The following is a 16,130-nucleotide window of genomic DNA, read 5'->3' as shown; positions in this document are numbered from 1 at the left end:
TTGTTTTAAGTGTCTTTGTTCTTAGAAATTCTTCCAGATACAAGGTTGAACATATGAGATCTCAGAATAAGGTATAAGCGTTTATTTCTAAATCTCAAATGCTCAGATATCAAGAACGAGAACTGGGATCATAAGAGTGAAGTAGTGAGGAATATTTGTATTTGAAACACATAAATACCATTATCAACAATCCATGATCTATTGCAACAACCATCAATCTTGGACAATTCGTTTCCAAGATATTCATAGTGCTAGATAATTTCGTCACTCCACCTTGATATATATACAGAACCGGTTGTTAAAAAATTAGAATAGCACCACTGTGTGTAACATAGCCTCCATTAATTCTCTGGCTCTCAGAAGATCATTGCTTGATTTGTGGTTTAACTCTCATTCTCAGTTTTGGGGCTATATAAGACTTTGATATATACTGTTTAATATGAGATCCGAACCACATGAGCTTCCACATTAAACAGTAGTTTCATACGTCATATATTCTAGGTGTTCACTTAAGTCTAAATCAAACAACGATCTTTCTAAACGCAGCGTATTGAAAGAAGCAGAGCCAAGCGGCGCACCATCCTCAAATAAGTAGGAAATTCTGGAGAATAGGTTTAACCTAGGAGCAAGGTTTAGTCACAGATATGTCAGATAACTAGAAGTTCTTCGTAAATTATATATTGTTGTTAGTTTTGCAACATAACAAGTAATTCACTTAATGTTACTGGAGTTTCCAATTATAATATTTTCATCAGTGTGTAGTGTGGAAAAATGAAAAAAAATGAAAAATGGGGCACAAATATTTTTTAATATATGTTATTCAGGCAAATATGACATGGTAGGGATCTAATAATACCTCAACTAACACTTATATAACCATGACTGGAAGCATACGCTTGATTTAATATTACACATTTAAACTAACAACTTTTATGTACTGTATTTCTGAAAATCGTTACTGATCTGAAGAATAACAGCAGAAGTAAACTCAATTATTAGGAATGATTTTTTAAGTAGATACATTTCAATGAGCTTTAATAAAGCTAGAATATACTTATTGAAATATGCGTTTACATGTTGAAGTATATATTTCAATTGGATTAAACCATATTCCATATATAAATTGATTCGAGCTATACACACAGTTTAAGAATTAAAATACCAGGTACTGAGTATAAATAACGTGTTCAAAAATATACATAGATCATATAGAATATTTCTTCAGTTCAGTTACACTAGAAACATGTAACACCTACTTTGTACAAATATATATAAGATACAATAACACACTTTCCATAAAAATTTGATAACACATTTCAAATAATTGACATTGTTTGCGTTTTAACGTTACATCCCCATAAACTTTCAGCCAGGATTGCTCTTTCTTTGCTTTTGTCCAGCAGAATTGATTTTAATAACAAAAACTATAATTTGAACATTCTATAAATTAAAATAGTACGAATATATTCAATAAATTGTTTTATTTTAACTGTTTACAAAAATTATTCTCTCACTCTGTAAAATAAACATTACTTTCGTAGATTTCTATATATTTAGATACACCTAAAAAAAATAGTGCAAGAAAAATATGTGAAGTTTGGAATAAGAAGTTTAAACTGTTTTCTATAAAATAACCTTAGAATCTTCTTTGGAATTTCTAAATGTTACAGGTAGTTTAGAACATCCTTCAATGTTTGTTACTGACGCATTTAAACGTTTCCTGACTGGGTACTCATTTTCGTTCTCACCTTAAACACTAACGTACTATATTTAGTAGCTAAAAGATGAGTATGTTAAAACTACGAATAATGCGCAAAATTGATCAAAGATTGTTTATTTCTAAAACGTTTAAAATATATCTTTCGCACAGTACGCTTTAAGGCAATAATTTCTTAAAACTCAACAGCCAACATAATTTACATTCTGTGGTGTATTTTCAGGCAGTAAACATTAAACAGATATTACAGGTATTTTAAAAAGTAATTTGCGAGATAGTTTATAGAATAATTCTTTGTATTCAGATAATGTTTTCTAAGTAAGTTTTAGTTTCATTCGTGGATCGATGTATTTAAAATTTTATTTGTTGGGAATTGATTTAGCGTTATGAATATGCTATAGAGATATACAAACTCTATAATGTTTATGTTAAGTCTACAAAATTGTCTATATACATAATAGTATGATCATGGGGTTTTATGTCATAAGAATTAAATTCTCCATCTTGCTTCTTAAATTAATATACTCAGGACATTAATTTCGAAATAAAACTTGTTGTTTGGTAACGCTACATAAATACAGAAGTGGGTGGTTGGGAGCACATTGTACACCAGTTTCAAATACTAAAGGCAGTGTAAATTTGATATGTTGACAGTTAAGAAGCAGCTTCTTATATTCAATAAAACAAAGCAGTTGGCACATATATAGTATATTTACATTTCGATTATGAATGACGATGCAAAACAATTATTAAAGCAAGTATGACATTCCTTGATTTAAAGTACTCTTTTAAGTTCGAATATTAATTATTATCAGATTAAATGTTTCGAAAATTTATGGAACTCGAAGATAGAAATATGAATTTTTTAAATACAAAATATACTTGTTTTTCATAAGTAATATACATTCTTTTATTGGAAGAAATTTTTGATGATTGAAAGGTGTACTTCATATAAATTCACAGATTAGAATGTAAGATTATATGATTTCAAATTGATTGCGAAAGATACAATAGTTGGTCCATTATTTGTTCCTAAGATAAAGCCCTAGATATAAATTTTCTGTGTTAAGCTCTTATTTTTAATTAATAAGTTCTCAAGAATAATAGGGAAACTATTTCAGTCTCTTTTCAAAATTACAAAATACAGTGAGATTTTATGTTTGTTAGAAAATAAAATATATATCACGGTATGATAAATATTAATATCATTTACAAGTTTGATCCCTTTCTTCAATTGATCATTACTTCTAAAACGATTTACTTTATTTTATAAAGAAAATATTTTGTTTTCTTAAAAATATGTTTTGTCTACAGTAACATTAATAAATTATATTTTACGGTATTGTTTATTAAATCACACTTTGGGAATTAGTACTACGATAAAATATCCTCTTCGCAGTACCAAAAGTAATGCTTCAAGAAACCATTTTCAGTTTTCGTTGTATAAATGATTTTGTTAATACAAATATTTTGATTAAAACAAAGAAGTTTTCTTTGAGTGTTTTACAGTGATATGACAACACATTACAAATTTTAATGATACAAAACACTTTTGTAAATTAACAATATTCACACATACTTATGAGAAACTAATGAAATAGAAAACTTATCAAACATTGTACTAATAATATAACACAATTGCATGTAATACGTATGATTGCCATTCATTGACGTTTAATTTCTTTATATGAATAAATATGTGAAATAAAATAAAATTAACGATATTTGAAGATTTTCTGTATTTTCCTTCTTCACGAAATTACATGATAATAGATTTATTGCATTATGAGGTTGAAGAATACCTTCGATTTGCAATTAGAATAACTAATAAATTTCTTGTAGTTCAATTTTGTTGGAGAGTTTGACCACAGGAAGTAAAACCACAAAATTTTAAAACTGCCCTTTCTCGAGGAAACAATTTTGTTTTTCAGTTATATTATTTTATCTTCCGATCTTTGATATTGGTTGTTAATTAGAAACATAAATATTGTTTTCTTTTGTTAACTTTTGCTGTCACATAATGAATTAAATCCTGATAATGGAATTTCTTTTCCCAGAGATAAAGTTGCATCAAATCACATACTTATCGAAATTCAGATGTTTATAATTGCGCTTAACTTAATTTGTATCTATGGAATATGAAGGTAACTTTTGACTATTCTCTATGAAGATATGTTCAATCACTAAGTTTGAAATTTCATTAGTAGTTATTAGAAGGTTCTTCATTCATCTTGAGTGGGACACCCAGGTTCGATTCCCGGCTGGAGCTTATGTGGTTCGGATTCCACGTTAATCAATAGGTCCACGTCTCACATAGCCTCGCTGCTGAAAGGGATGCTAAACTAAAATCAACTCAACTCAATTCATTCATCTTGAGTCTAGAATTATCACTTAAATAATTAATATTTTTCTTACCAGAGTATTTATATTGCTACGACTTATTTTAATTTTAATAAAGAAATACATACTCGGTCAGAAATATATAATTTATTTATGAAGGCTCTTGTGATAGATAATGTTATTGTACTATGATTTTAGTGACCGATATATAGTGTATTGAGACAAGAGCTAAACAAATCTTCATGAGGCAATTTACGTGTTTCGTGTGGTCAAGATTCAAATTAGGAATTCAGGGTACATAAATTTTCGGAAATCTATAGAAAGATCAAAAATTAGAACAGTTAATGTTTTACGTTATATTTTCATCAAAGAGATCTTCATATTATTTACATGCAAATACTACTTCTTCTTAATAAACTAAGAAAACTGATATTTTTGTTTTCATTGTTGCTCAATTTTATTTACGATTAAAAGGAAAATGAGCAATTTATTGATTTTTATTAATGAACAGTTTTATTATAGTAGTGAATTTTTAAATTTTATTTGCTTGTTTAACTTTAGCGTCTCTCTTCAGTACCGGGGAGGCTATATTAGACATTGACCTATAGTTGAAGGTGAAATACGAACCACCGTAATATGTTGAAATGTTCTCTTATTGGGGGTCGAATGCGGAACCCTATGCACCAAAGCCAAATTAACATCAAAACTTGGAGGGCTCTATGTAATAATTCATATTACTTATTTGCTCTTTTATTATACTAAATACTTTTACTGTTTTCACTTTCTCTATGTTATATATTATAGTAATTATTTGAGAGAAAAGTGTTTTCTGTTCTTGCCACAAAAAACTAGCTTACCGCTCCAGCAGATAACTCAATATTATATATAGTTATTTAATATAGTGGGTCGCAACACATAAGAATCGGCACCATCATGTCCCATTGACGGTTTTATAAGTAAAATGATGCCGCAGAGAAAAGTTTTACAGTCGTACTAGGATAAATAGATATAAAATTTTGCATTTTTGAATATTATAAACAAGAAGAGAACAAGTTAAAAAGGGTGTTTAGTGGAAGAAAGTTTTACTTATTCAATAAATCAGTAAAATAATATATGAATGTATTTAAAAGCAAGCTTTAAGCTTTGTCGTTAGATATTAAGAATGGAGAGTGGTATCTGAAGTTTCAAGAAGAGTGAATTATAATAATTTGTTACAAAAACAACATACGATTGAAATAAAATGCTAGAATATTTGATGTATTAAACAAAACTACAACGAAAATTACAGTTTTGCTGTGAATGTGAGTAGTACGAAAACTGGTAACCAAGTTTTAAATGCAGTAATGTATGCCAATGAATTAGAGACGAGGCTTTTTTAAAATACAAGGCGGAAGTGCTAAGTAATTTAGAAAAACACTCGCGGAATACAAAAATATCCCAAATGAAAAATATATTGGTATATTTGTGACCCACTAGGGCAGTTGAAAGATCAAGGAAACCTCAATTGGGAGAATACGCGAAATAGAAATAATCATATAATGTGATACAGAGAAACAATGTAAAATGTGAAAAGCCTAAATATATACAAAACATTTGAACATACAAGATACTTTTAAATAATATCTGAGAGTCGATGATTGACTTTGTAAAATGTAAAATATAAATATTTTGATGACAACGCATACGTGGTAATGTCAATACATTATTCACTCATTCAAGTAACAATACACCCAAATAAACAAATTCACTAATGTTCATATTAATAATTTCTTTGTTATAGTTTTGCTAATATGATATTTATCATTATATTTGCTTTTATAAAAATAACCATTAATGGAAAATATTTTAATTTACATTTTTATACAGTGAATAAGTTATTGCTATATAATTTCACGTGCTGATGCTAACGAGTTAAGATTAATATAACTTTATATTTTCTATGGCATATAAAGACGTGCAAAGCTGTTTATTGACAATTTATTTTATATTGTTTAATCAGTTGAATATAAATAAAATGTTTCATGTTTAATGTTTAGTTTATAATCTTTATGTGCTTTTCTATCGTACTTATTGTACAAAGCTGTATTAGGCATGACTTTCTTAAGTTTGCAGATTCGAAATCTTCAATTGAGTAATATATAGCGCTAGAAAAATTTATACTGTATTAGATATGTTACATTGGCCACCTCTCATATACATACGAATAATCTGAAAATTTTATAACATTAATAGAAATGAGTAAGCTAAATCTCACGATTATTAAATCATTCTCATATGCAATACTTGACTCGAGGAAAAATTACAACGTCAATCATTGAGCAAAGTTTTCCATTAAGGTTTATTTACTGCATTTCAGATAGAAACAGTGGAACACGGAAATGAATTGGTAGCTCATACGCATAAAGTTTATACAAATGTATTGTCTGTCTTAATGATATCCTTGTGCTCTACAGGAAAATCGCGACAAATAAATCAAACTGATATTGAAAGAATGGAATGTATTTAAAATAATATAGTGCACTATCTGTCTCATTTCTCATTTCTATGGGTTAATCCATTTGGATGACACATGTTGTAAATAGATTAGCCAGTAAATTATACCGAGTCATACTGAATTCATACAAGAATTGTACTAAATAAACTTAAATTTATCAAGAAAGTTCTTGAAAAATATGATGAATGCTGTAATTTCTTTTCAATTGAAGAACAAACCATATGGTGATATTGAATGTTCATAAGACACAAATATTATTTTAAAATATTTAATTTTCATTCTAGAATAAAACAATGCGTTCTAGAAATTTGAGTATAATGAGTATGAAACTGAAATTGCATATTCTCAAGATCTGAAATATCACTTATCTGAAAGTACGACCGATCCGAAACTTAAAAATACAACAATCAAAATAGTGAGAAAAACTTAATAGTATGAACTAAAAGTACAGCACGTTAAGCAATAAACGAAATTCTAGATGTATGCTTATTAATAGGCATAAAATTGTTGTTTAGAGTAAACAGTTAACGATTATATGCTCTTAGGTAATCTAAAACGTTACTACTATTGTATCTTGTCATACCTCGTATTATGCACCTTCTTATGGAAAAGAGGATTTTGTCAAAGTGTGAGTGGATTTCACAAAGTTCAAAAAACAATAGCTACTTCACGTTTCATTTTGATCATGTATCTGGCCTGAATATTGCCATTTGAAAATAAGTTGCAATAAGATTTCTTAAACGTGATGTATAGTTTATTCTGCCAAATCACATAACATTATTTTTTAAATTGTACATGTATTATATATCAACAGAAAGGAAATGAACAATAACCGAGAGTGAACAAAATACAGTTTTATATTTTTTCTTTTATTGTGTGAAAACACTATTATTCTGCAATAGGAAAAATATAAAGCAATAATAATAATCATAATAGAACTAAAGAATTATTTATCATTCTTATAAGAAATGAAATATGATCTAAATGAAGATGAAGAAAGGTAGGGTGGCCAATTGTTCCTAAACAATTTAGCAGTTTTCTTCTTTTTCTAAAAGAAGCCTTTAATTGAAAGTGAAAGGTTAAGAATAGAACACTTATTTTGGTTGATACTAATTCCGTTATTACTTGTGAAATATTTGGAAATCAAGTTAGACAAAAATAAATTGTAAGAGAAATAAAATAAAGCTCTTGCCAGTCTTTTTATTTCTGCAGTTAAAATGATAACTCTAATAACACAATTTTCTGTTTTTAAATAAAACCAGAAATACAAAACAAAGAAATATACTATGTAAAGTAGATTAACTTTTAAAACACTGATTAAAATTTATGTTTTTGCTGTGGTAACTATAGTAATGTTTTAAAGTACTTTTTTTAAATAACAAAAATAGGAAAACAGAAAATATCATTAAAATTAAGTACGAAATACAGTAGCTGATAAATTAAAGTATGAAAAAGAGTCATATTGTATTGCATATGCAATGACAGCACACATTATGACAGTGTTACCAGTTTTGTTATTTTTTTAGAAACAAGATTTAATAGAAAAATAGAGCGTTAAAGTTTATCAATCTCGATAAATCTAGTAACTTTAACATGATCACAAATTTAGTAATTAATTCAACATGCTTATATCAATTTCTTCATAGCTTTCGGAATTGTCAAGTTTTACTTTGTTTTAAGTAGTTAAGGTGTATTCTATATTAATTAAGAAATAGAATTAGACATCATAAATAAAGCAAAATTAGAAACGAATTCACTGTTCAAAAGCCACGTGGAAATTTGTTGAGAGGATGATCTATATCGCGGGGCTATTAAGATCACTGAGAGATGGCCCAGTTATAAATGTCGTGGAGGTAGTTGCATGTGATTTTTTTCTGTAGAAACGAACAATAACATCACAATGCTGTGGTCTTGTAACACATGTTCTAAAGTGTTTATCAATCGAGGTGGAAGGAGCACAACAGAGAATTTAGGACGTCGGAACAGGGCAACACGCGCTTCTCCAAATGTCAATTCGTTCCTTATTTTGCTTGAAGTATACTAACTTGGTTAGTTATTTCATTATCCGAAATTTCTGGAAAATAAACTAATTATTAATTGAAAGTTCCAAAATATAAGTAGATGAAGAGCTATCCTTTATTTTTCGAATAAATAAGCTGTTTCTAATAGTAAAACAACTTGGAATAATTTCCACTCTGCATTAGGTTGAACAGCGAATCTGTCCAACGAACTGTCCATAACTTCTTGAAATGTACTTAGAAGGATACAGAAAAAAATGTTCTTCTTGTGTTTTCAGCATTTAATTTTGCCTTGTTCCAATGTTCACAAACTTCAAGACTTCAGACAAATTATTTGCATTTTCATAGAAATTGCAAACAATTTTATTTTCTTGGTCTTTGATATAATTGATGGAAGACAAATTTATAAGAAGTGATATCAATTAGAAATTAATATGCTACTATGACACTTTAGAAGCATTGGATTGCCATACAGCAGAAATATTATTTTTTTCCTTCACTACATTTTAGAAACTACAATATATGTCGATGTATGATGAGTTGGTATAGCAACTACTTTTAAGCAATGGAATTTAGTAAATATACTAAACATAGAATAAGTGGTATGAAGAAAAAACAAATAATTTCGTAATGGTTCATTTCGTGTACTGCTATCTCGAAACAACTCATCTTGCAGCAAATATGAAATAAACCAAATCATTTTTCATTGCATTTAGCTTTAGAAATAGTTGCAGTGTCAGAAGAAATCACTATGCTTCTTACTGTAATCTAGTATTGATAAACTACAATTACTGTATTTTCTACCATTTTTCTTATAGACATTTATATTTATATCTACACACTGAGCAAATAAAACATAAAAAATATACTACCAAACAAAAATGTTCCTTAAAATAGAAACAAAATTGTCATCCATTAACTCACAATTAATATGAAAACAATAAGATCATTTTTACTAAATATGATACCGCTTTATGTACTCTTTTTATTTGTTGCTATAAATTGACGTGCATACACTTACAGTAACCGTTTTTAAATAATCAATTAAGTCAATATGAACTTATGAGTAAATAACACTTCTTTTTAAAATAATAGGAAGATATAGTAACCTAAAATTACCAAACAAATGTCAATGGCCTCGTTCATGACACATCCACCTACCACTTGTCGAAATTTTAAGTTCTTTGGTACGAATATAATGGCAGTGACATTAAACCACGTCGACCTCATGACGAACCTCCATGTAATCAGGATCATGCATAACATCCTTAATCATGTCCTTTAATATTGTATATCGCGGGAAGATAGGGTATATTTTCGAACTCATGTACTCCGACTGAAATGAAAGGAAATACAACATGTTTACATGGAACATACAGAACAGGATAAACAGATGAAAATGCAATAGAAAAATTGATATTAATTTCATGCCTTAATTTGATATTAAGACATCTTTACAACGATAATGTGTATTTGTATGTTCTTTTCAGTATTTTTTCCTGTTTAGGGGTAAAAGTGCTGTTTGAAAAGGGCACAAGCTGCTGGAAAAAAAAAGAAGAAAAGAAAATATCTATGAACTAATTTTAATAGTTGTTATTGCATCGACATATTTTCTTGTTTTGGTTGCTATGACTACCTGTGCATGTTGTTGATAGAGTAACTAAGATATAATATAACGTAAGATCATCTTGTATGAATGTGATGTTCATCATTTTAATGTGTCATATTTGGTATTTATTGCACAATATATATATTCTAAAGTGTATAATTGTGGTGTGTGACTTATTTTAATCTTATGAACTTTATAAGTACTAACTATTTAATATTTGGAACTGGGGAATGTAATGAAGAATAACGTTTCATCTTCATTTGATATATTCGATTAAAGAATTTGATATTAATTGTTCATGCCTTAGGGTGCTCCCTCGAAACCTTCCCACAAAGTGTTGCTCTTAACGGTATCTGACATTTGCCAGATGTCTGGAAACGTGTTCGTAAGGCAGGCGGAGACTACATGGAAGAAATGCAATCATGTTTAAGCCAATAACATATTTCATTTTCGTTTCTTAAATATGTTGCACTTCAATCTAAATGACTAGCAGTAGAATTTTTACATCTCGCTTGTACGTTCTATATTCCTTTATGTGCTATTTTATTTCTGTGTATTTTACTTTCGATTGACGATAGGAGAGAAGGAAATACGATGATTGTGAAAATAATCGAATTAGAAATTTTAACAGATTTACAGGTGTCAAGCCCCGAAGTGCAGTAGCGTCATTCAGCCGGTTCGTCCGAACAAGTTTATACAGTTCTCATTTTATATTGTGTTTCACAATGTAAGATATATTGTGTTCCACAAAAATGCACATTTACATTAAAAAGGACCTCTAATCTGAAAGGCTAACGAAACTTTTATCTTTCATCCTGTTTTATGGCAAAGTCTTCATACACTACCTTCAATATCATTCACTTCTATGAGACAGTATGCTTAAATCCTGAAAACAAACAGTATGCTTAAATCCTTCAAACAAATACAATATTCATAGCGCCAGGAACCGAACCCGGGACTTAACTACTAAACTCTATGATATAGTTATTATGAAATCTGGATTATTATAAAATTGATGGGCTTTAATCCTACTTGAGGAAAGTTTTTTTTCCTTTTACTTATCGTAATGGATTCAACTTATGCGGAACTTGTTGATTTGTACCTCGTCCTTATGAGAGGAGAGAGGTAAGGAAATGCTTTGGTCCTTGACGTCATATTAAATACCTGAATGAATTTCTGTACAATATAGCACTTCGTTTTGCTGTCAACAAGTGTGATTCTGATCAGTAATCTATTCTCAGTTTTCTACAAGCTCAAATGTTATAGTGGCTAATATTTTATTAACAATCCATAACATTTTAAGGACTGGCAAAATGTACTTATCATAAAATTGATTTCAAAATATTGTAATTTGAAATTCTTGTTTGAAACTTTTCTGAAAATTTGAGAAAAAATTGTTTAAAAATTGGATTTGAAAATTTTCGTTTAAAAGTTTTCGTGCTCAGTGTTAATTTAAGGTAGTAAACAAGTTTAAAATTTTAGTCTGAACTTCTCGTTTGAAATTTTGAATTAAAAATTTTGAGTTTAAAACTTTGATTTGAAAAGTTTTAGTTTGTAATTTTTCTTTACAAATCTTGGTCTGAAAGTATTTGATCTGGAAATTTTAATTTGAAAATTTTTAGTTTTAAAATTTTGACTTGAAAATTTTGTTTGAAAATTTTGTAGTTCGAAAATATTTTGGTGTGAAAATTTTGGTTCTAAAATTTGGTTTGTGTTTTTCTTGGTTTGAAAGTTTTGAAGTTTGAAATTTTTGTTTGAAATTTCCTGAGTTTGAAAATTTTAGTTTGAAATAAAAATTTTATTTTGAATATTTTAGTTTCAGACTTCACTTGAATTCTTTCTTAATCGAATAGTTGAAAACCGAATAAATTTGAACGGTTAACCGTGAAAGTTACCTTTTTGAAAATATTTTCTTTGAATTTTTAAAATTTCAATGTTTTTGCATTCACTGAAAATTTTTGCACTTACTAACTAAAATATTTGAAATTGAGAGTTTGAACTGAAACATCAAGATTATTTGAAATACAAATCTAAAATTCAAAACCTACGAGCAGCTATCACCAGGACTAAGAAGATAACCTTAAACGTTGACAAATCATATAGCTATCTCTTTAAGAGGAGTGCATTATGGTAGGTATGTCCTCATTATATTTGAATAAAGTGACAGCAAACTCAAAACTTGAGAGCTCAACACAATGTCTATATAGAACATAAATCCAAAAAGAATTTAAGTTAATATCCAAGCCATATAAGCTCTCAGCGAGAATCGAACTCAGGACTTTCGTACACTAATCATAACTAACTGCGACTTTGTACTGGAAAATCTTCATACTGCCAATAAAGGTATAGAAATGAATCATTCACTGGTAAAATTTGGTTCACTTTTTTATGTCTGGAGCTGTTAATTTTTGATATAGTTCTTTTGGATCATTACTGGTGGTAGTCTGTGTGAAATTGTCCTCATCGCGAACACTGGCATGGCTTCCCCACATCGCATTCAAACAGAATTTTGCAAGACTACGACGTGCTGAATTTGTCATCATACTCCATGCATCTCAAGTAATTCCTTCACGCTGTTATACCATCTGAATATATTGTTGTTTATCTTCTTCGGTGATACAGTTGGCTGGTCATTCAAAAGCTTTAAGCTTGGATTTCAGAAACTTGTTTACATATTCATTGCCATGTGTCTTGGTTTCAGAATCATATACTGTAATGTCCTAGTTCCAAATTTCGCAGACTTCAATAAATTCATAACGAAGTTTTACGGCTTTTTGAATTTCGTACGATACCCACATGCCTGTGAGGCATCGTTCGCTGGTGAAATAATTCCATTCAGAATCTTGATTTAATTCGGTGGCACAGGCAGCATAAAGTGGGAACAACAACTTCTTATTGGTACAAAATTGAAGCACCAGATGGAAGATATTTGTTGAACGCAGGATGGTTAATTTGATAAAATCGTTCACATCTTGAATGAGACAAAGTTTTAAGTATGAAAGTGAATCACATGGCATTTATTGATTTGTTAAATTTTATGCCGATGGCACTAAGTAAACTATCCAAGGCGTTTCATTTACCAACGACCAAAGGATATTTTTCACACTTCTTAAATATTGCTGCGGAAAATTACCAGACATGCATTATTATGGTGCAGATGAAATGAAAGCGGATGAACAAGAGAAATTTATGACATGGTACTGTACAACGAACACCAGATCGACACGTTTATTTTTCAAGAAGAAATGGTCAAATACTGTATCCAGGACGTCAATATACTGAGGGGATCCTAAGTACCCCTAGGTCATTGACCCTGGCCCACATCTTTAAGTCTTTGACCCTCCCAAAATTTTGCTGACTCGACTAAATATACTATTGTATGTTCAAAACTCTTGAAAATTGAAATTTTATATTGGAATTTCTTTGAAGACGAAGGCTTCACAACTCTTATTAACAATTTCTTGGTTGTAATTTCGTAATCTTTTTGTGTTTAATTCTCAGTACGTTGACTGATACTGTAGGTATGTAGTTGATATGTTGCTGTATTATTGTCTACGAGACAAGATGAGGCGATTAATAAGGGTTTCGTCTCGATACTCGAAGAATTCTTTCCTGTCTAGTTTCAATTCTCGAAAGCTTTTCTCCTCGCGTCTCGAAACTTTCTTCCGTTTCCTCCAATCTTCCTTCATTTCACCATTTTTTTATTCTTTCACATCTTTAGTTGGGCCTATCTTGGCCAGTTGTATTCATACAGCCGAGTGCCATACTCATTGCAGTTAACTTTAATAGTTATCCATGGACGGTGATATCAGTAAAATAACATCTAAAAGGTAGAGAAGGATGAATGTACTTCTAAAGAGAATGATTCTTTTCTTTATGAGGTATTCTTATTTAAAAGTAGAAGAAATATAGACATGGGCCTTATTGTGGAATCTGGATCGATAATAAACATGAAATTAGAAAACTTGAAGAAAAGACGAATAATATTGAATGAAAGTAAATACTAAAATAATAAAAAGGAATGGTAATTGAAAGGAAGAGGGAGCTGTAGCAACGGCAAAAGTTAAAAGAGAGAGAGAGAGAAAAAAAATAAAATATGTGATGGAGTTCAGTTTGAATAGCTAGATGATACTGCTTGTGAATACTAATGCAAATGGAAAATAAAGCAAGAATGGGAATGGCAAAATAATTCTTTAAGAAGAATGCATTTTGTAGACGACTAAACACAGAACTAAGAGAAAGGCTCTTCGGCCGTTTCGTTTTATACTGTACAAAGCAAGAATTTGAATATTAAATAAATATTAAATAAATAAATAGAACAGTTATGGCCTTGCGAAATGAGTATGCCGAGAAAATTGCCTGGGTCGAACGGCTAATTAATGAGGAAATGTTAGAACTAGTAAGAGAGCAAGAACTAATGCTGAATGTAGATTTAAAAGATGAAACTGGTTAGGAGATTTAAAAAAAAAGATCCTAAAGTACCTGATAGAAGATACGTTGGAAGGACAAGAGGAAAAAGAGAAAACACCAAATGATGAGCGCTATATGCATAGATAACTTCTAAATCAAGATGAAACGTTTAGCTCAACATTCGTTTGATTTATTGAAACTTCACAATTTGCAGGAAGTGACTTGCCAGAAAAGGCAGAATACAGAACGTACTAAGAATTTATTATGGAAGGAGTCTAAAGCCCTTGGGGGTTCAATTTCAATATGAGGATAAATGGTATTAACATTTGTAAAATGACGCCTAAAATTAAACTAAATTTACAGAAAAGTCGGTATTTCGAGGGGCCGGACCTCAGAATGAACCTCGTAGTACGTCCCTGAAGAATATTTATGAAACAATCAATAACAATAATAATAATTATTATTATTACGCAAGTTTTCTTCATATTATTAAATTTATGTTATTGATTTTACTTTTATATGATTATTTGTCACTTTCTTGAAAACTTCTTTAAGTTTAAATTGTTTTCAGTTTATCCACTACAAGGAATACTCAGAACTACTTTAAGTATTTTAAATTTACAATGTATTTCTGTGCATGTTATGAGAATACATTCACAATTTCGTGGATATATTCTTGATATACCATCAAACTTATATCATATGCATATAAGTTGAGTTGAGTTGATTTTAACGTCCCTTTTAGCAGTGAGGGATACATACGCATATAAGTAACTATTTCAATGCATTTAGTAATACATATATAAATTTCCTAAATGTGTATTGCAAATCAAAATTAATCATGCTAGTAGAACGTGTTACTGTGCTATAAGAATATTTAAGAGTACCTTGTAGCCTATCTTCCTTAGCCTTGGAGCATAATCGTTAAACTAAAATTAATCTTGTAGCATGGATCTTTTTTAAAATATTGAGATGGAAAATAGATAAAACTGTTTGGCAGGAAGGAAATATGATGAAAAAGAAAAGATATGAAAACTAGACAAGGAAACTAATATACGTGTTAATTAAAGAAAGAAAGAAAAAAAAACAAATTGACAAGGAAATCGTACTTGTGGTGTAGGAGCGGGAAGATAATGATTCAAGATAAATAATGTTCTGTACACTTTCTTTTCTCGTGCACTTGATTCGTGGTTGTTTAGTATATTTTAAAAATATTTTTCTTTAAAGCCAAGAAAACAAAATAGACACTAGACTCTTCCATTTCCACTGGAAATTTCTGCTTGTAGGGCCTACGTAGAACTAATAAAATACTCCGGAACATGTCAAGCCTGATCTTTATTTATGGCTTAAGGAATGCGATATGGCTTCAGTGGGGTGGTTGAAGCGTATGAAAATTTGAAACTCACGACATAGACATCTGTAAAGCGAAAACATGTTTATTACTGGACCAAAAGAAAGAAGGAAACTAACCAAAATTCGTATTTGTTATGACTCCTGCTGACTCTTAATGCGGAAGGTTGATGATCTAGTATTGGTAGCTGT

At 29.7% G+C, this 16,130-nt stretch overlaps 1 protein-coding gene across 1 annotated transcript in view; it reads right to left on the bottom strand.

Annotated features, from left to right (window-relative positions):
• Window positions 1–7,920: 7,920 nt before the first annotated feature.
• LOC145661223 (uncharacterized) overlaps window positions 7,921–16,130 on the bottom strand; it is a gene marked incomplete in the record, with an annotated part of 459,297 nt that continues 451,087 nt past the window's right edge. Inside the window, 1 exon segment of the mRNA XM_081726681.1 lies at window positions 7,921–9,905. Coding sequence (XP_081582807.1) covers window positions 9,780–9,905 — 126 coding nt within the window.

This window comes from Thermobia domestica, chromosome 1 (assembly GCF_964235325.1).
Source record: "Thermobia domestica chromosome 1, izTheDome1.hap1.1, whole genome shotgun sequence".
NCBI classification, from domain to species: Eukaryota; Metazoa; Arthropoda; class Insecta; order Zygentoma; family Lepismatidae; genus Thermobia; species Thermobia domestica.
This window is presented reverse-complemented; position numbering and strand designations above follow the sequence as displayed.